Source organism: Triturus cristatus, chromosome 1_2 (assembly GCF_964204655.1).
Source record: "Triturus cristatus chromosome 1_2, aTriCri1.1, whole genome shotgun sequence".
NCBI lineage: Eukaryota > Metazoa > Chordata > Amphibia > Caudata > Salamandridae > Triturus > Triturus cristatus.
This window is the reverse complement of record NC_140580.1, coordinates 584,298,252-584,323,884: the sequence shown is the minus strand read 5'-3', so window position 1 is coordinate 584,323,884 and position 25,633 is coordinate 584,298,252. Positions and strand designations below refer to the sequence as shown.

Here is a 25,633-nt window from a genome sequence, read left to right as displayed (position 1 = left end):
GGAAGGTGGGAGGGGCCATGGCAGCACAGAAGACCATGCATGGCAAGTGGGAGGGTTAGTGGCAGCACAATGGCTATGATGGGCAAGAAGGAGGGTGGAGGGGCATGCACAAAGGACGATGGAGGATAGAAGGGAGGGTCAGGACCTGTGCACAGACAAGAAAGTTCAGGGGAAGGGACCTCACAACAGACCACACGGGGCAGGCAGGAGGAGCAGTTGCAGCACAACAGACCAGGGAGGGCAGAAGGGTGTGGCAGTACAATGGACCATGTAGGACAGGAGGAAGAGGATAGGGGCATGGCATGTGGACAGGCAGGGTGGAGGTGGCAGGGACAGGTTACAGTCATCTGACAATGCTAGGCAGGTGGGAGGGGAGTGGCAGCTCAACAGAACACTCAGAGTAGATAGGAGTGGCAGGTCCATGGGACATGGTGGGCAAAAAGGATGGAGCAGGGGCATGCACAAAGACATCGGAGGGCAGGGGGAAGGAGAATAGGGGCAGCAAGCTAAGCACAGAGTTTAAGCAGGAGGTCAATGATGGGGCATAGAATTGGGCAATGGAGGGCAGGAGGAGTGGACTGGTACATTATACTAAATTGAGGGCAGTGGCAGCACATCAGACCATGCATGGCAGGAGGGAGGAGGCTAGTCCATGGATTCACACAACAGAGGATAGGGAGGAAGGGGATGGGGCAGCAAGCTAACTGTTCAGAGAAGGCGGGTATTAGGAACTTTATTGTTTTTAAAACATTGTGTCTGTGCGAACTACTTAAAATATGAACAAGTATGCAGCATAATCTCACTTTTATTCAGGAAGAAGAGGACGTTTGTGACTGACTCCGGGCTCACTTGGCAGAAACACCCCCTGACCCTCCACCCCCTATCGCAAAATGTAATGCCCGTGAAAAGGGTAGGTGAACACAGTGTTATATAGAACATAGTCCTGAGAGCACGATTGAAAATGAAAACTAGATATAGTGTATGGTATAAACTATGCACCAAAAAGTGTGATATAAGATGAACCGGGCATGAAATATAATATGCAATACATTGTGCGCATTGACAGATTCATTGGAGAGCGCGAGATAGCACAGGCACTAGCGCGTGCTATGCGATATGCGCCTTCGAGTGTAATATGCACAGGGCAGTGTTGTGTAACCTAACTAGTCTCTAAAGTTGTAATATAAAATATGTGCTGGGGAGTGTAACGTTGCATATGCACTGTGACAAAGATATGGATCCCAGATTGTAATATGTATGGCATAGCACTGTGCGTTATAACATAGGCATCGAGAAAGGCACGTTAGATGGGGCAATATAACCCGTGCGAAGACAAGTGTGGCATGACATATTCACGGGGTGGTGTTACAGTGCACATGGGCTAGAGAGTGTCATAGCATATGCACTAGCTAGTGGAATACAACACAGAGGTGTGTGGCACTCGGCAGGCAATGGTGGGTGTAACACAGCATTGGGCTCTGTCAGGAGCACGCTGTGACTCTCAAGTGATGTTCGTCCCCTTTCCAGAGAGTAAAATAAAAAGTATTACACATCCGGCAGTGGATGTGTGTTTTATTAACCGTGAGGGGGGTTTCTTGCATAGTTTTGGTCGAATTTTTGTGGAATCCCCTTTGAATGGCTTGGTGTGCATGTGTATTAAATGTGCCCGTCAATAGCTACCCATGTTTGTATAAATAAACGACAAGGGTGTCTACCAGGATTAGGCACGGTAGAGCATCAGACATGTCAGAGCTTCACTAGTGGTGTAAATACATTCCACGTGGATTCATTGCATGCATAGTCGCCTTTTAATGAATATCACGCAAATCGTCATGGTGATAGGTACGTACGGTTTGTCCAGCATGTCCTAGGTGTGTCTATAAATATATATTTTTTAAAAATAATAAAAAACAGTGGCCGGCCCTGGGGATTGGGGTCAAAAAAATATAATTAGGAGACTGGCCCTGGGGGATGGGGTCATCAGGGCCAATAAATTAGAATAAGAAGGGGAACCAAACAGCCCCCCTTCTTAAAAAACTAAAATAAATAATAGACTGGCATCGTGCCGGAGGCCATGCCCCCTCCGTGCAGCACTCTGCAAACGCGCCCCCAACAGGCATCTCCAGTATGCGCCAGGGAGCTGCGCTGCAGCCAGGTGTTCTGAGGCCAAGCCCCTTTTTACACCTCTCTGCAACGCAGCTCTGTGGCGCTTACTGGAGGTACCTAGTGGTCTAGGTTGACCCTAGGGACCCTTAGGATTCAGGGGGACTTAATCTCTCAACTTAGAACAGCCACAGGGCGCGTTTACACAGTGGTGAAGGGAGGGGACGGGGCCTGAGGTGACGTGTGCAAACACGCACTATGGCACGTTTTAAATTGGGGATATAATTTCCCTTCAATACGGAGGGCCCCTGGGGGCTAACTAGCCCACCAAGTGCTTCCAGTAAGCGCCACTGAGCTGCATTGCAGAGAGGTGGTCCAGGCCGTGCCACTTTTTACACCTCTCTGCAACGCAGCTCTGTGGCACTTACTGGAGGTACCTAGTGGGCTAGGTTGACCCTAGGGACCCTTAGGATTCAGGGGGACTTAATCTCTCAACTTAGAACAGCCACAGGGCGCGTTTACACAGTGGTGAAGGGAGGGGACGGGGCCTGAGGTGACGTGTGCAAACACGCACTATGGCACGTTTTAAATTGGGGATATAATTTCCCTTCAATACTGAGGGCCCCTGGGGGCTAACTAGCCCACCAAGTGCTTCCAGTAAGCGCCACTGAGCTGCATTGCAGAGAGGTGGTCCAGGCCGTGCCACTTTTTACACCTCTCTGCAACGCAGCTCTGTGGCACTTACTGGAGGTACCTAGTGGGCTAGTTGGACCCTAGGGACCCTCAGGATTCAAATGAACTTAATCTCCCAACTAAAAATGGACACAGGGCGTGTTTACACAGTGTTGAAGGGAGGGGACGGGGCCTGAGTTTACGTGTGCAAAAACGCCCTGTGGCCTGTTTTAAGAGGTAGTTTTAATCCCCATGCCCTATTATACACTAGGGGCTTACAGAGGAGGTCATGCTAATCACAGGGGGACCCCAACGCATAATGTTCCCTAGTGTTTGTAGGTGTTTTCACTGTATTCTAAGTGTCTTTTAACATAGCACTGGCTCTAGGACTGGTTAGTCAGACTCAGTTACCACCAGTATCCGTCTGAAAAAGTTGAGGGTACAGGATGATTTTGCAACAAGGCTTCTTTCTGCTCTTCTTTTTGTTCTTTCTGCACGTTATCCTTCTTCCTGCACTTATCTTCGTATTTGAGGACTTCTGTTGCTTCTTTCTGCACTTCTTTTGTTTCTTTCTGTGCATTTTTTCTTCTTTCTTCACATGTCCTATCTCTGTAGGCATAGTTAGAAATTAGCATTTAAAAAACCTTTGAAATTCACTGAAAAAACCATAGGTTTCAGGCACGTTATAGTTAGGAATTAGCATTTAAAAAACCTCAGAAATTCACTGAAAAAACCATAGGTTTCAGGGGTGTTATAGTTAGCTGGACTTTTCACTTGTACAAAACCATTGAAATTCCCCCGTTATAGTTAGTTCAGCTAACTATAACTCGCGCGCCCGCAATGCACTGCTGATGACGTCACATATTACATCACTCATGACATGGTCAGTGACATCACTCATGACATCACTGATGACATCTCAAATGACATCACTGATGACATCATCCTTGTGATAGAGTGGCAGACCTCCTCTCACCCTAATATAACCTTTGATACACACATTCAAAAATAGAGACTAAAATTTTCAAAACAATGGACATACCAATACCAGTTACAACAACCTCTACAGTAATTCTAAGATCCACATACACATCCACTCATTCACCAACAATCCTATACAGTCACTCATACATGTACTCACTCATCATATGTACTCATACACCTATACATCCTGTTACACAATGCCACTCATCCATAGAGTTACTCACACACATAGTCACTCATGCTAATAAAGAATCAAACATACATTTACTTGCATATACAGTTATACACACACCACCATACTTACTTCTACGGAAACTTACACATACTTAGTCTTTTAAACAATCACTTATAGAAACACATACTTATTCATACAGGAACTCTTTCAATCTCTCACTCTCACATATACTCACATATATACACCAATAGTCACATATACTAGTTTAAAACATATGTAGTTACTCATAAAGACACTATTGAGACAGTCATTCACTCACTAACACACCCATACACACACTCATCCACCCATACAGTTCTGCACACATGCTGTGTTCAACACATACAAACAGTGAGTCACTCATTCATGCACCTATGCACTACGTAATACCCCCCACCGAACCATGCAGACACTCAGACTGATACTCAAAAAACCAACTAATAACCTATATAGACACCCATGTAGCTACTCACCAACCCATGCAGCCACTTATACACAAAGTGAGAGACTGATACAGATATTTACATATTTAAACATTACTCACTAAGCCATGTATTCACTATGATACACTTAATCAGTCAGTTACACAATCAATTTTTCAAAAACAAATCATCCATTTAGACACTTATATACCCATTTATTCTTCCATCGACCTTGAGATATACATATATAAAACATATTTAATTTTCAGAAAAACACACATTCACTGGATGATGTCATCAGTGATGTCATCAATGGTGCCATTTGAGATGTCATCAGTGATGTCATGAGTGATGTCACTGACCATGTCATGAGTGATGTAATATGTGACGTCATCAGCAGTGCATTGCGGGTGCGCGAGTTATAGTTAGCTGAACTAACTATAACGGGGGAATTTCAATGGTTTTGTACAAGTGAAAAGTCCAGCTAACTATAACACCCCTGAAACCTATGGTTTTTTCAGTGAATATATATATATATATGATCGAACCCCCTTCAGGTAAGCAAGGAGAAGAGGCCACTTCGGGGAAATCAGGGAGTCCTTTATTAAAACAGCATGTGCATAATGCATTTCGGCTAAAATGGCCTTCTTCAGATGCGGCTGTTTCTTGGATGTTGCTCCGCCCCCACCTTTGAATGTCCTGCAACTACCTCATTGGAGGAAAGTTAATGACCCCTGATCACCTGGTCACACTGCCACTGCAATCCTCGGTGGACTCCATTACCCAGAAATCACTGTTTCTGGCTCAATGTTGCGAGGGGAAATGCAGCAGGAAAAAGGTGAATTATGAAAGGACGGGACATCCAGCGCCGATGTTGTCAGGCTCCCTTGGGTCCCCTTGACGTTCTAGCCTTGGGTGCAGGAATTTTGCCGGGCTCTGAGACGAGATGGAAATACGCTCGAATCCTCGTGAAATCACGAACCACCATAGGTAGAAGCCTTTGCTCAGCCGGACCCCAGGGCGGACAGGAGTTGATCCGATACCTCGGAAAAGCAGTTGAAGCTGAAACAGCTGGTGCCAGCACTACTCCCGCCACTTCTGGAACGGTGCCTCTTAAAGCGCCACTGGCAGACGCTCAGAATTCATGATCGAACCCCCTTCAGGTAAGCAAGGAGAAGAGGCCACTTCGGGGAAATCAGGGAGTCCTTTATTAAAACAGCATGTGCATAATGCATTTCGGCTAAAATGGCCTTCTTCAGATGCGGCTGTTTCTTGGATGTTGCTCCGCCCCCACCTTTGAATGTCCTGCAACTACCTCATTAGAGGAAAGTTAATGACCCCTGATCACCTGGTCACACTGCCACTGCAATCCTCGGTGGACTCTATTACCCAGAAATCACTGTTTCTGGCTCAATGTTGCGAGGGGAAATGCAGCAGGAAAAAGGTGAATTATGAAAGGACGGGACATCCAGCGCCGATGTTGTCAGGCTCCCTTGGGTCCCCTTGACGTTCTAGCCTTGGGTGCAGGAATTTTGCCGGGCTCTGAGACGAGATGGAAATACGCTCGAATCCTCGTGAAATCACGAACCACCATAGGTAGAAGCCTTTGCTCAGCCGGACCCCAGGGCGGACAGGAGTTGATCCGATACCTCGGAAAAGCAGTTGAAGCTGAAACAGCTGGTGCCAGCACTACTCCCGCCACTTCTGGAACGGTGCCTCTTAAAGCGCCACTGGCAGACGCTCAGAATTCATGATCGAACCCCCTTCAGGTAAGCAAGGAGAAGAGGCCACTTCGGGGAAATCAGGGAGTCCTTTATTAAAACAGCATGTGCATAATGCATTTCGGCTAAAATGGCCTTCTTCAGATGCGGCTGTTTCTTGGATGTTGCTCCGCCCCCACCTTTGAATGTCCTGCAACTACCTCATTGGAGGAAAGTTAATGAAGTAGGCTGCTACTGTGTTGTGTATGGCCTTGTAAGTGTGGATGAGCAGGTTGAACTTACAATGTATCTGAATGGTTAGCCAGTGGAGTTCAGTGAAGTAGAGGGTGATGTGGGTGCTTCTGGGGAAGTTTGGTGGTAGTGTTTTGGATGCTCAGGAGTCTGCGTGATTTGGTGGGAGATACCGATGTCCCTATTGGTGACGGCTGTGTGTTTGTGTGTGCGTATGTGTGTTTGTATATATATATATATATATGTGTGTGTGTGTGTGTATATATATATATACACACACACACACACGCACACACACACGCACATATGTGTACACTAAAAACAGTTAAAAACCGAGTTATAGTTCTGACTCAAATGATCAAAACCACTGAAATTCATCAGTTATGGTATGCAACGCACACAAGGCACACCATAACTCACACCACCCACCATGTTTTGCTCTTGGTAGTCGATGTGTTTTTTTCCTGGGCCATTTTGAAATATGCATTTGTGTTTTGTTTTTTGTTGTGTTTCTTGCATTGTGGGTGACTTAAGCTATGGTGTGCATTGCATACTGTGACTGACAAATTTCATTATTCATTCATTATTATTATTATATCATGATTTGTTTATTTGAACCTGGGATCATGCCTTCTTATACCTGGCCCCTAAGCCGGGAACGACCTCCCACAACACATCACTATCTCCTTGGCCAGCATCTACCAAAAAACTAAGATCAACCTAAACAAGAAGACCTCACATTTAGATACTTTACAGACATCTCCATGACGCCTAATACTTGAACTCATCTGTCATCCTGCCAATTTTACGTCCAACGTCAACACCCTTCTGAATATCTTCAATAGTTTTCTGGAAAACTGTGAACATCCCGATCCAAGTGAAATCTGCAAAAGCACGCCAAAACTCTCCTTCTGCAAGCAGGAACTGAATGAAAGAAAAATAGACCTTTCAATTACCCTATGATACGGAAGTCTCTCTGTGCAACACGCAGGCAGCTTATCGTGTCAGGCAAACCAAAGTACTGTACCAGCACCATGAATGTGCCCGCTAACAGAAGCAGAATGCATGTCAGGACACTGCACCCCCCCACCCCCCTCCTGGTCCTTCATCAGTGTGCTCACCGGGAAAGCGCTCTCGGTCCTACTCCTCAGTCTCTGTGCCACAGTCACAGTCAGCCACTACTAAAGAAACCTACACTAGACCCTGAGGACCTCGCCAACTACTGGCCCATCACATAACTATCCTTCATCAGCAATATCATATGAAATTTCAACTCATCCCACACCTAAGTTCACATCAATGCTAATCATCTCCTGCATGAATACCAGTCCAGCTTCATAAGATCATGTGCTGCGTAGGGACCGCTAACTCACATATCATAGATGATGCCCTCCTGACCACAGATGAATATGAATATTGCTGGACTTGACAGCTGCCTTCAACACCCTCTTACACACACTGGATTCTGGATTGGGATTCTGTGGCAGTTTCCTTCACTGGCTCTCCTCTTGGCTTTCTAACCAACAACAGTGTATTCATGTACATTGTCACTTCCAAGTCCCAAGAGATCCCTATCACCTGTAGAGTCTTGTGTGGTCCCATACTTACCCCTGTCATCTTCAGCCTCTACATGGAGCCCCTATGGCTTCTACTCAAATATAACAAATATAACAACATCAGAGTTCGCCAACATGCGGATGATGGTCAACTCTACTTAATAGTCGTCTGCACTCTAGACATCACATGCCTCAGTCACTGCCAACACCTCTTCCAGACCTGGACGTCCACCACCTACCTGAAGCACAACCCCCCAATTCCTGTTATTTCTCAAGGATCATGAGTAAGAATTAATACAAATCTGACTCAATGACATGAACCTTGAATGCTTTGAACCACAACTTTCACCAAATGCCAAGACGCATGGATTTATCCTAGACACCCGCCTAACCCTTTCGATACATATTGGCAAATAAACAGGCAAACTAGACTAACTCTAAGAAACTGAAACTGTTTCTTGCTTAAAGTGACTTCAGAACTGCGTTTGAAGCCTCCATGCCTCTACAGCTGAATGGTGGTAACGCACTACTCCGTTGCCTCTCAGAGGCTGACAATTTCCTGAAAACCAAACCTTTCTGCAATTAAAGACTGTGTTTGATAACCCACCAAAAGACTTTGAGATTTATTGAAAAACAACGTTGGTTACACTTTGGTGGTGCACCACTCCAAACCTTGGATTTTGCCTCTCAGTGTCCACTTTGGCCCACCCTCAAGGGCATCCCACTCGCTGCAGCATGTCTTAATCAGGGCCCAAAGAAATACGATCACATCGCCCCATCCTGAGGGAAAGCCAGTGACTCTGCTTGCTGGCCCACACTATCTTTAACTTCGGCTGCATCATTTACATAGTCATCTTGACCAGCACCCTTCCTTATCTTGCTAAAAAGCTGACCATCTCTGGTGGCGTTAAGGACACCAGCATTTAGGACAGCATTAGACTGGGGACTAGGAAGTGTATAAAAGAAAAAATATAAGGCAGCAGGCCTTTTGCATTTATGCACCCAGGATCTGGAACAGCATCTCTGTATCCTTCAAGACCCCCCTTAGTTGCACCAGTTTAGGAATTGGTGAAAACGCACCTCTGTAAAGAACACTGCATCACAAAGGAGTTAACACTACACTTCTGTTCCCTGAACCCAGCGACCTTTCCTATCACTCATTGACTGTAAACTTGAGGTTGACCCTGTACAGTGCTCAGCTGTGTTTTAGCTAGGTTTGCACTCTACAAATGTCACATTCATACACACAAGGAGTCAGTAGGTCACACTCACACTCACACTGACACAGGTCACACTAGGAATCTCAAAATACGGTATGCTGCCTCTGCCGATGTGTGTCTCACACTCGGGTAAGGAACAGTAGTCTTCTGCCCTCCATAAGGGCATGGCTGGTGCAAAACCCTTATCCCCACGCTCGATCACAGGAAAAGAAGTGATCCTCGCATTGTCAAGAACAGGCCTGTGTCTCTGCGCACTTGCTAGATTACTGTGAAGCCAGGTCGAAAATAAAGCGCGCAAGGGTCACATGCTCGAATGCCAATCAGGGGACGTTCGTGTCCCAACTCTCACATCTTACATTATTGTTCCCTATTACAACTGACCGGTTTTAATTGCTTTTGCAAAGCATTTTGGAGCGTTCCACAAAGGTATTTTCAGCCGCAAACCTAAGGTTACAGTGGAAAATACCTCATTCATACTTGCAAGAAATTCATAAAAGCATTCCTGGCAGGAGTAATGGATGTACTACTGCGGAATACTCTGCCAAAGGGCAGAGAAATCGGCAGTAACCTGATCCCACGTAGAGGGTGGGATGTGGGCGTTAGGACAAGGTCTGCTTTGTAAGTTTGTGAACAGCTCCAAACATGTATGTTTGTTGGTGTTCACACGCTTATATCTGATCCAGCAGATCCAAGCCCTTCCTATTTCGGAAATGGTCAGCAAGTCATCCCAGATGAGGGCGGAAGTAACTCCACTTCAAGAATAGGACGGGAAACAAATCACCCTCAGATGTGCTGCGAATGTCGTAGGGAAAGGAATATCTTCATCTTTACTTTGCTGAGGAAAAACAATGGATGCATTTGCACAGCAGACTTCATTCTCCCTATGCGTAATTTAACACTATGCAGAATTACACACAGTGGGAATAAAAGACCCGTTGGAATGTCAGATGACATTTCCAGTAATGCGCATGTAAACCCGCGACAGCCGCCGTTTTGCAGATGTGCGTCTAAGAATATTTTTTGAACTAGGAAAAAAACGTTAAAGTAGGTCAGACAGATGTAAATCTCCACGCGTTTTAATATTTTTCATAGATTGGGCTCTGTATATTTTGTTTGAAAATAATGTTCTTTTTTACAAGGTGAGAAATTTGCATGATTGCAATTAGTACCGTTAGCCGCATTCTCACTTTGACAGCCACCTTTGGACGCTTAGAAAACAAAGACATCCTGAGAATATTGTAAAGTTATTTAACACCGTTTATTTACTGGGAATAGCAGCGCGTGCCTCCTAAATTCCAGTGTCGCAGCAGGGGAAGGGAAGGAAAGAGTGCACCGAGTGCAAGTTGCTTTTAGCCGTTGGTGCGTGTAGATCGGTGTAACGCTGAAGTGTCAACACCCAAGCTCTGCTCACACTGCGTCACAAGGTTGTATTACGCAAATGAATGTCTGCCCTCCCCGCGGGAAAATGTCATTGGCTTGTAGTCGGCTGATTGATGTGCACGTAATGGTGTGCAGCGTCTACAAAAGGGAACATTAGCGCGGTGAACTTTGAATCTATTTAATAATAATAAAACTCCATCTGTGTGAGTGACGTCACTTGGATTCCGGTACTGGTGCTACTCAGGTAGCTGAATTGTGGCGGTGACCCCCAGAGGCCACGCTCCGCTGCTAAAGCATGAGCACTTGGTGGATCAGAGGTCATTTAAGTTCAAGTAGGGTCATACTTGGGAGTCCTTTGCTCGGGACTTTCCATAGATATTGTATAAATGTAGCCATTACACTGTGTTGGATGATCCGTGTTCTGCGCAAGTTACAGACCACTTCTTGTTTTACTGAAGCTCTAACAAAATAGCTTGCCTGCAGTTACAGTAACCTTAGAAAATGGTGAATCCAAGGCTTGACATGGTCTGTTAGAAGCAAGTTCTCAAGCATCTGCTGGTACTTAAAGATGTGGCTACGCCAAGTATAGCACCTTCAGAGCATGCACTTATTATTAAGTGTGGGCGGAGTTCGAGGAGTTCTGTGTAGCTATGTCAAGCCCCAGATTCACAATTTTTGGAAAATATCGTGCAACGGACTCCTAGGAATGACCCTGCTTGAACTTAATGGCCACTGGTCCACTAAGTACTCAAACTTTAGCAGCGGTGACAAAAAAACTCTGCCGCGCTATGCAGAGTTCCCTGAGCTGCGCAGTGCGTTAGGGTCATGCCGTTCACTGTGATTTTGAGCACCGGGTGTTTGTCCAACGCTGTAAAATTATTGCGAATGGCACCATGTGCAGCGCAAGGCAGCGCAGCTTTCTTTCTGCTGCTCAAGTAGATTTTCTCAATGCAAACGGAAGGTTTCTCAACACCAGTGGTCACGACCTGCCGCGACCACTCGGATTGTGAAATCCAACTGCACGTTTTGAGAAATCTCGCCAGGAGGTTGATTTTCCTCGCTCGGGCTTGCCAACTAGACCTTGGCAAGTGAGATAAAAAACTCCGCTCCACGGAGCAAAGATTTTGGGAACTCTGTGTGCTCAGAGAAGCTCGGAAAACTCCGCGAACGGAGCGTAATTCACTGCCCAGGGTTACTTATTATTTGCCTCCCTGCTTGTTTTGGATGCAAAGCTGTGTGCTGCTCACTTTGCCCTGACACACTTTACACAGGCCATGACAGCACCCTGAGCATCACCCTACAGCAGACCCTCTCTTTTCTTTTTGACCATTGGTTTGACAGTCTTCAAGCTTTTTCTGGTGTCACTGCTCCTCTTCGGTTGTTCTGTGTTTGGACTTCAGTTCAGACGACGGGTGCTGATGCCGGTTGGCGGATTTGGGAGCTGCATTGAGCGTGGATGCTGCAGTTCCTGAGCCCAGTTTCACTATTCTTCATCCCAATTGCCAGGTCAACAGTAATTGTGATGGGCACGACGCATCACAAACAGCATTTGGTAGTACAATTTTAGTACTACAAGAGTACTACAAATTTACTACAAAATGCTATTCACAACCTGCACTTTTAATGTACCACACTAGTGCTTTAGAGGTGCAGTTTGTGAATAGCCCCCAGGCCGGGAGATGAGGGGGAACATGGCAGCAGGCTGAGGCTTAACCGCAAGTACGTCCACTCTTCCTCCCTGAAACACTGCATTGTGAATGTGAAATACAAGCTGTAGCACATCTAAATTGCCCCCCCCCCACTGTTTTTAATCTTTTCTACCTTGTTGCTGGTGCAGTTGTGTTTTAAGTGGACCGTAATCGTGTCAGTGGAGGAGCGGGGCTCTGAGCGGGTAAGCTGATACCTGACTTGGCGTGCGACTGCTGACATGATGTGGCTGAGGCAGCTGCAATTCGTAGGGATTGTCTAGCTGCTGCATGGATACCCTTCCGGGGTGCGTATAGGAGTTCCTAAGGTGAGCAGGAAGGCTGGAGTGATGGCTTCTTCAGCGGTATGGAGATTGGTAGAGTGTGTAGGGCTGCTGGAGGTGCCGCTGGAAAGGAACCTAGTTGTTTGGTGTTGAGACCCATGGTTCCCAGCACATACTTATTTAGTAAATAATTGGGAATACAGATTTTAAAAGCGGGCGGTAGGTCCCAGCAAACAGAGGATCAAAGACCAAGACAGGTACACGCAAGGGGAGACCCAAGCAGATATCAGTTAAGGTCTAGCAAGTTAATTCAACCATATGCCTGCTCCCAGGGAACAAAATTAGCGGGCAACACCCATCAAGGAATCGTAATCAAGGGAGGACTCACAAAATCTTATACAGTTACGTACAGAATAGACCTAGGAGTATAGGGAGAGCTGGTATTAACAAGAAACTCAGTACTGGAAAATCACTGAGATCAACTGAGCAAATGTAACCTACATAATTACTAAGATCATACTGAAAGGTTGCTCAGGAAAACATGAAAATGGATACAACGGACAAGAGTAATACCCAGGAACATCAGGTAACTACAGGGGAAGAGTTTGAGGTGGCGGCACGAGCATCAGACAGTTTTGGCCCCCATTGCAAGAACTAGAAACCGATACAGATGACAGTGACAGGGTCCAACAAACACCTTTACAGGAACCATCTGTGTCCCTTCTTGCTTTGAGGCTGAGTATGATTAGCGAAAGAGGACTCTCAACTCCCCCCATGGAGAGTTGCACATCACAGACGGGAGGAGCTGGGAATGAAACAAAGATGTTACTGATGGAGATAGGCTGGTGGATGAAAAATAGGTTTGATGTTTCAGAAAACAATTAAAAAGAGATACATGACTCATGTCAAAGGTTATCAAACAAAATTGATGAAAACAGCAATAAAAGTAACACTAGAAGGGCCCATGTCTAAAGCCACCACCAATATCGAAATAAATTTCTGTGAACTGGCTGAGCATAAGGCTCAAAGTAAAACTACCCAGGTTACATTGGAGAGATTAGAGAACCAAGCAGGGCTGAAAAACATTTGGATTATTAACATCCCTGAGGGAATCAAAGGGCAGGACATGAAAACATTTGTGATTAGTTTGTTTAAGGAGAGTCTCTTTGAAGGAACATACCAAGCAGATTTGGATATGGGATACAGAGAGCCCACCAGGATCCTCATCATCTGTGTGCCAAAAGGACAAACCCAAGGAAAATCTTGGTTGATTTCCAAACTTTTCTAGTTAGAGAGGCAATCCGTGCTAAGGCTCTAAAGATGAAGGATGTGACTTTCCAGAGCATCTTTTTCTCTATACGATCAGATGTGTGTTGAGTCACGGAAGGTGAGGAAAGGGGAGCTGGGGAAGAGGATAATGAAGGTTACGAAATTGGGGGCAAACATGCAGCTGAAATTCCCAGCTATCCTGAAAGATATGTTACATAATAAAATGCCCACCATTAGTAACGAGGAAGATGCAGACCTACCGATACAGCAAATTCAGCAGGGAAAGCCTGCCTGATTACCTGACATCCAGATCAAGGGCGAGATGGCAGTTTAGTGAATACATTAGTAAGATGTGTTACCGGATGTAGTGACAAGTTTGGGTTTAGAATGTCATTGCTTTAGGCACATAGGGAATGTAGAATCAATAGTAGAGGAAGAGCAAGGGTGTATCTAAAAGGCTGGTTAGCCAAGGAGGAGGAGATGGTCGGGGACATGGCAGGGTTCCCCCAGGGGTGGGTTCATGGGAAGGGTGGAGTTTGGGGATATGTTGCATGAGTTTGGGAGCATTCAGGAAAAAGAATAAAAACATCCTCTACAGCTTTAATCTGATGTAACAAATATATGTAAAGACAGAGTGTTTATTTGCAGGTGTATGGTAGGGGTGGGGCTCCGGAGTGTTTATAAGATAGACCGATATGAGTAATAAAAGCATCACATTGTTAACATGGAATTTAAATGGAATAAAGGTTAAAAAGAGACAGAGGTACATAAAGCAACAACTGAAAGAACAGGAAGCAGATGTTATGATTTTGCAGGAAAGACATTTATCGTAGAAAGAGCTAAAATGTGTAAATTTATAGGCAGAAGTGGGTGCAACAAATGATCAGTAAAACTCGGCTAAGTGGGACAAAGGGGCTTGCTATCTTACTTGCACCACAGGAGCAATACAGGTATTATGATCAGAGTCAGATGTAAAAGGTAGATGGGTGAAAGCTGAATTGAGAGATGGTTCATCAGAACTTGTGTGCATGGGTTATTATGGCCCTCATTTGGACGATCCAATCCTCTTAGAGGCCTATTTGGTAGACTCTTCGAATACAGACCCAATCATATGTGGGGTGTGATTTTAATATTTGTATGAATAACTCCTTAGACAGGGCTAACTCTAGGACAGGAAAAACGTCCCCCAAGGTGACTAGTAGCCTGAAGCATATTCTAAGGGACCTAGGCATGAGAGATACTCGGAGAGAGAAGATGGGCGATCAAAGAGTCTACTCTTTCTATAGAACCAGTAGTCATAGCTCGAGATTAGATTGCTAGATTGTGGACAATAAATGAATCCCAAAGGTAGGACAAGTTAAATATATTTCAGCAGCTGTGTCAGATCATAAACCAGTGGGGCTGGGGCAAGAGTTGCAGATTGATGCGAGAAAGTGCCCACAGCAAGTTAGATGGACATTAGAGCGAATTTTCCTCACTTATCAGGATTTTATTACTTATTTAGCAACTATTACTAAAGATTTCTTTGACTTAAATTGGGGCAGTGCTTTGGACATGGTATTCTGTGATGCCTATAAAACTTTTTTAAGGGGTAGAGTGACTACATGGGTAAGGAATTATAAGAGTGAGGAAAAGAGGGTAGAAGATGCATTTCAAAAAGATGTACTTTCTCTAGAAAATATGCTTTGTCACCTAGCATTTGTCGATCAGCAGGAAAACAATAGTGGGCATAAACGTTACAAAGACAGGACTACAAGACCGTGATGGAGAAAAAGCAGCAGGAGATTTTGGAAGCTAGCAGGTGGGACCAGCTTCAGTCCGGTGAGATAGCAGGCAAATTATTAGTTTGGAGGGCAAAAACCCAAGTAAATCCGCAATGACATCTTTTATACAAGTAATTAAATCCCTTTATGTGAATCCCTCAGCTAGAGTGTTAGTCAGTTGGGTCTTGACTGAAGAATTTAGGATTAGTAGAGGCACCAGGCAGGGGTGGCCACTGTCCCTCTGCTTTTCAGTTCATACATTGAGCCATTTGTGCAAAAGGCAAGGGATGAACTGGCGATTAGTCCTTTCAGAGTGCAGGGATTTAGCAAAAAACTTGCTATGTATGCAGATGATCGTATTTATACCGCCAAAACAAAAGAATCCCTTTATAACTTCGAAGTATTAGCTAAAGAGTTTGGGGCACTATCAGGGTACACAGTTAATCAGAATAAGATTGAGATAATGCTCTGGAATCAGGATCTGCAAAACTGCCTGGTGAAAAAAGAAGTAAAGTGCCTGGGAGTCAGGATATACCTTGATTTGGATGTTATTGTAGAAAATACATTAAAATTAGTATTTAGTGAGATTACGTCAACTTTGAAAAGATGGCAAAATCCGTATTTGACAATTTTTGGCAGAATTAATTTGGTAAAAATGTACACCTTACCAACAGAGACCTATGTAGTTAAAAGTTCTTTCCATAATATACAGGAGCATATTATTTATTACCTTTATTTGGGTGTCTAATGGCACCAGGATATGATGGAAGAAATTATAAGGCAAATTTAGGAAAAGTTGTCTGCAACTTCCAGATCTGCAGTTTTATTGCTTGGTGTTTCAGCTGAAGTCTCTTAGATTTTTGTTGAACTTCACGGGGGGGGGGCACGACACAGATAAAGCACAGTTGGGATGTTCAGGGTGGTGTTAGAGACCCATGGAGTAACAAAAGGTTTCCTTTATAAATTTGGAGACCTGAGGTACTTAAAAAAAAAAAAGTGTGTATAAAGGTTGCTGTGGTACAACTAGAGAAAGAGATGGGCAATTGCATATTATTCAACATTTTCTACTAAATTGGGACTTTCCTGCTACTCTAGATTGTTTAAGGGATAGCCTTTGTGCCCATGCTGCAGGTATAGATTGATTGTGTGGTCCGCTAGAGTAAACAACTTTAAAGTCATGGGAAGACTTTAAAAAAATACTGTAATGATAAAGTAATCGAGTTTAAGTACCTACAACTACTTTCTTGAACCTCGGACAATAGCGAGGATTTTAAAGAGAGACAGGATATTGAATTTGTTTTGCAGGCTCATAATATACCTAGAGATGTTGCCACTTGGTATAGATTAATGAGAAAGTCTGGTATACGTCTTTTGGTATGTTGTGCGACCCAGTGAATCCAGCCCCATTTAAAAGGAACCACCTTTTCTCATTGTACAGGGTTTATTGGACTCCATTCAAACTTCCTAGGCTACCAGCGAGGACAGAAGCATGATATAAGAAGTGCGCCCTGCCAAAGTCAGATGACTTGCATATGTTTACGGAATGCCCAAGATTGAAAGTCTTTTAGGATAATGTTAGTATGTCTGTGACTGAAATCTTGCGGTAAAATACCTTCATATCACCTTAGCTACCTACTTTTCTTTGGATTACAACAAAGAGGTGGAGAGGAGGGGGGAGACTAGGAAGAAGTATGTGAGATTTTATCTAGTACTGTTGGCCGGATATGTGATCTGTAGGAAGTGGATTGAACCTGCACCTCCTGATTAAATGGAATGGGTCTTACAGGTAAAGAACACTTGTATTCGGGGAACAAAAGATCTGGGATCTTGTAGAAGGAATGGTTTTTGGTCCCTGGTGATTGAGTGGTTTAGTTCCCGGTCCGAATGGGTCCAGGTAAAAGCCAAACCCACCACGTTACGTACAGAATAGGTTGATTTTTTTTTTCTTCTTATGGTTCCATATCACTTAAAGTTAAGTGTATCAAGTCATAATATAGATATGATTTTAAAACCACAATTAAATACCTCAAACTAAGTGAAATCATTAAACAAAGCCAAGTAAAAACTCAGTCAAGGGGATGATAAAACAGTAATCGATTTAATCAGTATATTGGATACAATCCTGTAATCATGGCACCAAGTGGCACTGTTTGGGAGCTTCCACGATCCTGGTTACAACATGAACAATAATTTGCGCCAGTTGCCTTTTCCCACCCTTGCTTTCCTTATAGAGTATGAAACCAAGCCATTAAAGCTCATAAAATGAAGAAAAGGACTTCAGGATTAAACTCATCACACCAGCAGTTATTTCACAGATGTCTTTGACTGCACTCACCGGGCAGTATGGGTGGCCTCTTCTGGATCTATCAGCTCTATTTTGCCAGCTTGTTCTGCTTCTGATGGCTAGAACTAAGCATGTAGTGAGCAGATGCCCTTCTTTGTGCTTTACCCGATTTCTTTTGTGCCTTTTCGTGCAATGTCTGCTTGAAGCAGGAAGAAGGGGGGCACACATGGTTGTGGTGTTTGTGCCTTCCGGGGAGCATGCCATGCTTCCTGCTTCTTTGACAGATAGTGTTTGCCCTCAGTTGGATCTTATTGAGGTCCCAATCTCAGTTCCTTCCAGTGTTGTCAGGAAGATGTGCCTATTGGTGGGCAAGTTGAGAGCTCATATACTGCACTGGTTAGTTTCCTTGGGGAGCTGACCTGTATTGTTCAATCTTAAGGTTATGTTTGTAGAGCGCATATACTGCACTAGTTAGTTTCTCGGGGGAGTTGACCTGTATCGTACAAGCTTACGGTTATGTTTGTGGAGCGCATATACTGCACTGGTTAGTTTCTCGAGGGAGTTGACCTGTATTGTACAAGCTTAAGGTTATGTTTGTAGAGCGTATATACTGCCCTGGTTAGTTTCTCGAGGGAGTTGACCTGTATCGTAGAAGCTTAAGGTTATGTTTGTAGGGCGCATATATTGCACTGGCTAGTTTCTCGGGGGAGTTGACCTGTTTCGTACAAGCTTACGGTTATGTTTGTGGAGCACATATACTGTACTGATTCGTTTCTCGGGGGAGTTGCCATGTATTGTATAAGCTTAAGGTTATGTTTCTGTGAGGAAACCATATGACACAACCAGATGCCATTCTGGCTTTTTGCCTAGATTATTATTTTGTCCTTGGAATTGTGATTGAAGTCCGGCCATTTGGTTCCTGCTGGATTGCATTTATAATGGGCTTCCTCCCAGCACATGCTCATTTTGCTGCTTATTAGCATCACTTATGGTAAATTTTGTGCTGCACTTCGATACAGCTCATGGTCACAGTTTTGCAGGGCTGTGCGGTGGCCATCTCGTGTATGCCCTCCAAGGCATCTCTCAGCCGCGGTATGTCTGAATCCTGGGAAGAGTCTCGTCGGGCAACCATTTCTGATATTTTCAGAGCCTCTAGCTTCATCCCCCACTTCAGGCTGGAGGTGGGAGGCGCAAGAGAAGTGTTCTTAGATAAGGGCAGGTTCTTGATTCTGTTGTTTTTTATTTTTTATTAAATCTTACATGTGTCTTGTAGTCCCGAGTGCGGTCTGCAAGCTTGTTGGTTCTTAGTTATCTCCTCGTTATAGTAAAGACTGGGATGAGGCACCAGGTGAGGAAGTAGGGCTTTCCTTTGATTACTTTGATTACTTACCGTGAATCCTTGCTCTAACCCGCTGTTCAGTTTCTCAGTGCAGTCCTTAAACAACGAGTTAATGCTTTTATCTGGATCCTACTAGGCAGGGGAGAAGGCGAGGGCACTCTTTATTTGGTTTTTAGGTCTCACCGAGCGACGCAGGGCATGTGCTGCACGCCTTGCCGAGATCTATTGTCATCGGTTTTGTGTTCAGAAGGGGGACAGGAGCTGTGCACGCGCCGGGACAGGCGAGAGATGTGCATGGGCTCGCCGGCGTTTTAGCAGAACGCGCACATGGTGCGCTTTCACTTTCACAGGTTCCTGCATGGACACGGATCTGCCGTATCTGTTCTAAAACCCTCTTCGGCTGCGTTTCGCCCTACTGTAGCCCGTGAATAACCTCTCGATGCTGCATTCCAGCTCGGCGCTCTCGTGGGCTGGGTGTCTCCAAGTTGGGCTCGGTTCTGCGCACATGTGATAACAGCAATGAGAAGAAATGAGTCAGAATAACATTGATGAGCTCAGAACATTTGTATACATTACTAGAAAGTAGAGATTCCTAATTTAGGCAGTGTAGTACGATTAAGTTTTCACCACACAAAGTTCACATTAATTTCACAAGATACTGTTAATATATTGCTAAAAGACATTGGTGATAGAGGTTGCATCTGCAACTTTTTGTATTAAACATATTATAGTGGCGGGAACTCTGCAGAAACTCTTGACTGCTGAGGTTGTCGAGGGCGATCAACCTGGTTCGGATGCGAGTGATGGTGGGTCAAATGTAGAGGAGAGCAGGAGTTTGTGATGCAACTGTGTCAAGTCCCTTGGTATTCGATTGTTGGCACCCAAATTGGTCTGACCCCACTGTCATTATGTTTTGCGTTGTCTTGTGCTCGAATTTCCGCTGGCTGTCTGCTCGCACCTGTACACCCACCCTGTTGTTAATGAAAAATGAAAAATAACGGTTTTGGAAAGAAAAACATATTATACTGCTTCGTTACCTAGAATGCTCTGGTCACAGATGTACAAGTCCCATAGTTCGTCTGAAAACAGCTGACTCACAGCCAGCAACTGAGACTTGGCTTAGAATGAGTTTTCAATATGTGCTGGCTTTACATCACTTGACATTTACACTTGACATTGAAAAATAAAAAAGACATTGTGTGTCAGGGAAAGCTGTGCTTTTTTAAAATTACCCAGGAGCGTAAATTCAAGGATAGGTACCATTAATTCTGCCCAAAAATTTGGAATTCCATAATCGTCGTTTACAGTAGTAATGCTAAGATTTTATGTAATTCATGCAATCATAGCAGGTGTACATTATCCTCATTACCACAGAGTACCCCAAATGTGTTGATGTGTGCAGCATATTGGACTGGAACGTGTCAAGATTGCAACTGTGTCAAGTACATTTTTTGAGGTAGTTTTTCACAGAAAATTCAGGTGGGATGGCGGCAGCTGTTGACCCCAGGTTTCCCCTGCACCCATGGAACCCTGATAACCCAAAAATGTTTTGTAGAGCTGCAGGAGAACCCAGAGAAAGTGACTTGTGTTGCTTGCACCGCTTGTTACCCGTCATGCTGTGCAATCAAATCATCGCAAAGAAAACATTGACTTACATTTGTAGGCCCCCCCAAAAAAACGGAATTTACTTTCTGTGGCAAAAGACCCACCATCTTGCATTCTGACACGTCTCCCCATGTGGAACTGCCCGCAATGTATAGGAGAGAATTGAGCCAAAGTCATGTGGAATCAGTTCCCTTGCAGGCTGGATTGGATGTGTTTGTGTATTTTGCTAGTTCTCTTTTGTACCATATAGCAATGGAGACATGCGTGGTACTGTGTTTTGTATCACAAATCTGGGAACACAGGATGGTGAAATATTTGCTTTTGGCAGCAGATCTCTCTTCTGTGGCCCATAAATGTGAGGACATAGTATTTTCTAAGCCATGGTTTACGTTTCCAGGGAGTTATAGGTAAATAAAAGTGGTACGATTCACTTACATATCTCCCTGCATTGCACATGGTGTCATTTTGCAGCCTTGCTGTGTCTCTATTCATACATCTACTAAACTCCAAAACACATAGATAACAGACATTCTCATTTACAGCGCCAATAGCTCTAACTCTCAGAAATGCAAGACCTATTGCATTGTAAATGCTTGTTAATGTAAGGCACGAGGGAGTCTCCTCAAGGTTTAAGGATGGGGGCACGGAAGGGACAATTGAAGTAGTGACGAATACCACTGTCCATAGGTAATTAAAGCAGTGCATGGGTTACTCGGTGCTTGTGTGCACTTCTGTCTTAACATGTTAAATATTAAACTACAAGTGGGAGGCTGCTGCAGAGAACCAGGCCACGCGCAGTTACTGCGCTAAAACCATTGTTCACTCGCCCGTGGTTTATAAATAATTCACTTCGGCTGGCAGTTCATCGCGAGGCAGCCCCTCGAGGGCCATTGCTTCGATAAAATGCTGGTGCGGTTTATATCTGTGTCTGCAGTGATAGAAAATATATAACTTTATCCAAAGAAAACCTCAAGGTTCTAGTTAAAGAGAATTATTCTAACGTTGTTTATAATACAGCAGTGTATCTCGCGTTATAGTTTTTTTTTTTAAATATATAGTTCAAGTGGCCGTTCCAACAGCTGTGTATCGATGGGCCATTCTATTCATGGACACATATTAAAGCTATTGCTGCTGCGGCAATCCTTGCCTGATAATGGCCGAGAACAAATGAATGGATGTTCTTAGCACTTTCAAAACAGAAAAACATTGTTTCCCTTCTTATCCGTCATCTAATTGGACTACATTACTACCAAGGCCCTGGGACACCAGCAGTAAATAACAGTGCCCAAAGTGGATACTTTCCAGCAAAGCCCCAGGACTCCGAGAAAAGTCCTCACGCTCCCAATAAAAATAAGGGGTTTATGTACAAAATTCTCTTGATGTATGATAAGTGAAAGATAATTCCTTCCAAGGTATTGTTTTTAGCTCATTGCATCATTTACCTATGTGCAACACATATTTACATTTGTCATGCTTGTGTTTCTTTTCAGTGTACAAGTCTCCCGAGTATGAATCACTTGGCTTTGATTTAACGGTTGAAAGATTGGTTTCTATTGGCTATCCTCAGGAACTTCTGAGCTTTGTTTATGATCCTACATTCCCTACCAGGTAAAGTTATTTGTTAAAACTGTACTTTGCTGTCACTCACACCAGAGCTTTTTCATGAGCTGACATGATTGATATATTCTGGTGACCCAAATGGAAGTAGGCATTGTGTTTCACTCCTTCGTTTTTTTGTACGATTTGCTTCACTCAAGCCAAATACAGAGGTCTGCAACTTTGTTTAAAGAAGGACAACAACTGTCTCTTTGCCATCGCATCATGCTAGAAATGGCTGTAATTTGTTCCAAACATGTTCATTAAACCTTTTTGCTAAATTGGGGTGAGGGCCAAATTCGGAGTCTGTGATCCTGCTGACAGTATACCTTTACTAATACCTTGTTCTCCACCTGGTTAATGTTTAGATCGTTTTTGGGTGAATCTTTCCAATTGCTGCGAGACTATCAAAAACATGTTTGTAAATTGTTGAAAGTCACTTGGAGGACGCTAGAATGCATCCTATCTCCTGCTGTGTTTCCAGAGAAGCTGTTTTTTTTTTTAAAATCATATTTTTGGAGGGAATTGGTTTTCTCAGCTCTGGCTTTGCATTGCTCCACACTGCTCCATCATACTGTCACACCACATAACAACAATCATTTGTCTTCGGTTTTGAAAAAGATGAGCCTAAAATTGAGTTGCATGAATAATTTTGAAGAAGAAATTTCAGTGCAGTGCAAGTGTTTTTTGTTGTTGTTGAAGATAATTGATGGGTTCTTCCTGGAAGAGTTAGGCCAGTCACAGCTATTGAACAATCGTTTCTGATGTGCACACAGAGGTCTGGAGAGGTTGCAAGTTACTAATGAAGAATGGAGGGTTTGGCTGCTCTGTTGTCTTGCACTGGTTATTTTTGCTGTCTTTTGTATTCTAATTCACTGGTGTCTGATTCACAGAGGCCTGGTGTTTGATACAATGTACGGAAACCTGTTGAAAGTAGATGCCTATGGAAATATCCTGGTTTGTTCCCATGGTTTTAACTTCATGAGAGGGTAAGTAGGCAATAATTAAACACCGCTACGCTTGCTTGTCTGCTGATTATAGTACAAAATCAGAAATATGCTTAAAATGCTATTGATAACGCCTTAGATAAAGTACAAATTGTCTCGATGTCGATGAGTTCAAACTAAAAAGACACAGATGTTCTCAATTCATTACTACCATGAAATAATCCATCATTTGCCTTCTGTTAAAACCCTGAGTTCAGACTGCAGTTTACGCAGAAACAGTGCTCCGGTCGATTGGAAGTTGAATGGAAAGTGCCAATCACAAAACCGAGGTTATTATCAAAAGCCTTCCCCACTATAACAGACGAGTCCAATTTTCATGAAATTTGTTCTGTTTTCTTCTGAGCTTGGAGGCTATTCCTTTCAGGTTGTACCCTCGATGCAGAGGTATACATCAGCGTATTCAAAGAGGGACGGTCCACCTGCTCATGTTATCAGAAGCTGATCTTTGTCAGCAAAACTTTCTGTTTACGAATTTCATTCACCCATTTGTAAACCTTAATCTGTTACAACTCAAGCATGTAACTCAAGGGAACAGCCTAATCTTTTCCATGAAAGGATTTTGTGCATTCAATATTTCATGGACTACTGAAAAATTCACAAGCATTTATTCAGATTTAATTAAACCCACAGCATTGGTTAAAATGATCTATAAAACCCTAATCCATTAGTGTGCTTGATTCATTTATGATGTGTTGTTCCTAAAAATGGAATGGGCAGCCTACAGAGGAAGGCGAGTCACAGGTGTCTGGTGGGTTGGTAGAAGGTCTTTGTTTGTTGATGTATGCTGGTCCTTCATCGTGCAGGGCTTTGTATGCGTAGGTGAACGTCTTAAACTGGCATGTATTCTGGACCGGGAACCAGTGTAGCTTCTTGAGGTGCAGAGTGAAATGAGTCAGTCTGGAAAGGTCGAGGATGAGATATTCCCAAATAGATGCATTTCTACCTGATTGTGTTAGACAGATAATTAATATTTTTCAAACAGGTTAGTCAAAAAGTCAGTGTGTTTACGGACAGAATTCTGCATCATGTGATGGAGGTAAGGACTTTGTGGAAGAAAAATTTTATCAGGTATTTTTCCACATCACCAATGCAATCACATGGTCTTTCTGGACAGGCCATTGGAACACAACATTCAGACTCCTGTAGTCAATAGCTAGTATGCTCCTCCGACTCCATTGAGACAACTAGAGCTGTGGAATTGGCTTAGTAGAGCCTTAGAATCCGAAGTGTTGTAATTGTACAACACTAGGACGTGTTTCAAGCTGACAATGTGGCTTTGAACTAAATATTCCCTAAAAACAGCAAAGAGATGGTATAGAATATCAGAATCTCTTCTCCTTCCTATTTTTAACCCTTTGCAAATCCGCTTTCCCTATCTTAGTCTTAAGGGGACAAGTATAAGAGACCCTCACTTTGCTCATACATGTACGGACTGTTTGCAGTAGTACTATACCTGGATTTCAGTAGCCTAACCAGTATAAAGAAAAATGGCAAACAAAAATAATTTTGATAGCCCTATTTAATCTCCTCCTGTGTCTTCTGCCTTTTCATATCTTCTCCTCAGGTTACCCAAATACCTTCCGAGTGAGTCAGTGGACCAGATCCTTGATCATTTGGTCCCATCTTGAAATCAAACCAGTATATTTGTTGTATTGCATCTATTCAGGACTTTCTGGCCCTTCTTTTTCCAAGAAACCGATTGAGTTTTTTTCGGGCCATTCTTTGATGATCTGGATTTTGGACAGGTTGGAGGATTTTCATGACAGATTCACAACCAGATTAGTAGTGGATCCCTTGAATTCTGTTTGTCCGCGAGTGCCACAACATCTTTCAGGAAGGTCTCCAAAATGAATGTTCGAGGAACTTGGTGATATATCCTTTGTGATTTCTCCACCAGTCCTGAATGGGGAAAGTGTCACACACTTGTTATCCCTCCTGCAATGGCCTTGTTCTAGGGTTTTTCAAGATGAAGTGATTATTTAACGTTTCCCTCAATGCCCAGCTGTTGTCAAAGATGAAGTGATTATCTAGCATTTCCTTCAACACCCAGCTGAAGCATTGCCTTTGATGCCCCTTGTAACCTGTGTCTCCAGATTGTTTTGAGTCTCAATTTCGACCATCTTGTCCCACCACAAGAGAAATGCAAAGTTCTCTTTAATTGTCACTTTCACTGGAGGGCACAGACTCAAACACTTAGATCGGAGATGAGTCAGAATATTTAATTGAGGGAGTGTTTTTCTTCGATCCATTCCTTCCACGGAGTAATGGGGGTTGCAATTGAATGTGGCCGAAATAGAA

The 25,633-nt window shown here is 43.7% G+C and overlaps 1 protein-coding gene across 4 annotated transcripts in view; it reads left to right on the top strand.

Annotated features, from left to right (window-relative positions):
• Positions 1-25,633, top strand: part of NT5C2 (5'-nucleotidase, cytosolic II) — a 542,012-nt gene that overhangs the window by 283,925 nt on the left and 232,454 nt on the right. For all 4 annotated transcript variants that reach the window (XM_085606647.1, XM_085606643.1, XM_085606637.1 and 1 more), the window contains 2 exons: positions 22,223-22,340; positions 23,222-23,317. In XM_085606647.1, the coding sequence (XP_085462773.1) occupies positions 22,223-22,340; positions 23,222-23,317 (214 nt within the window). The remainder of the gene's footprint in view (positions 1-22,222; positions 22,341-23,221; positions 23,318-25,633) is intronic.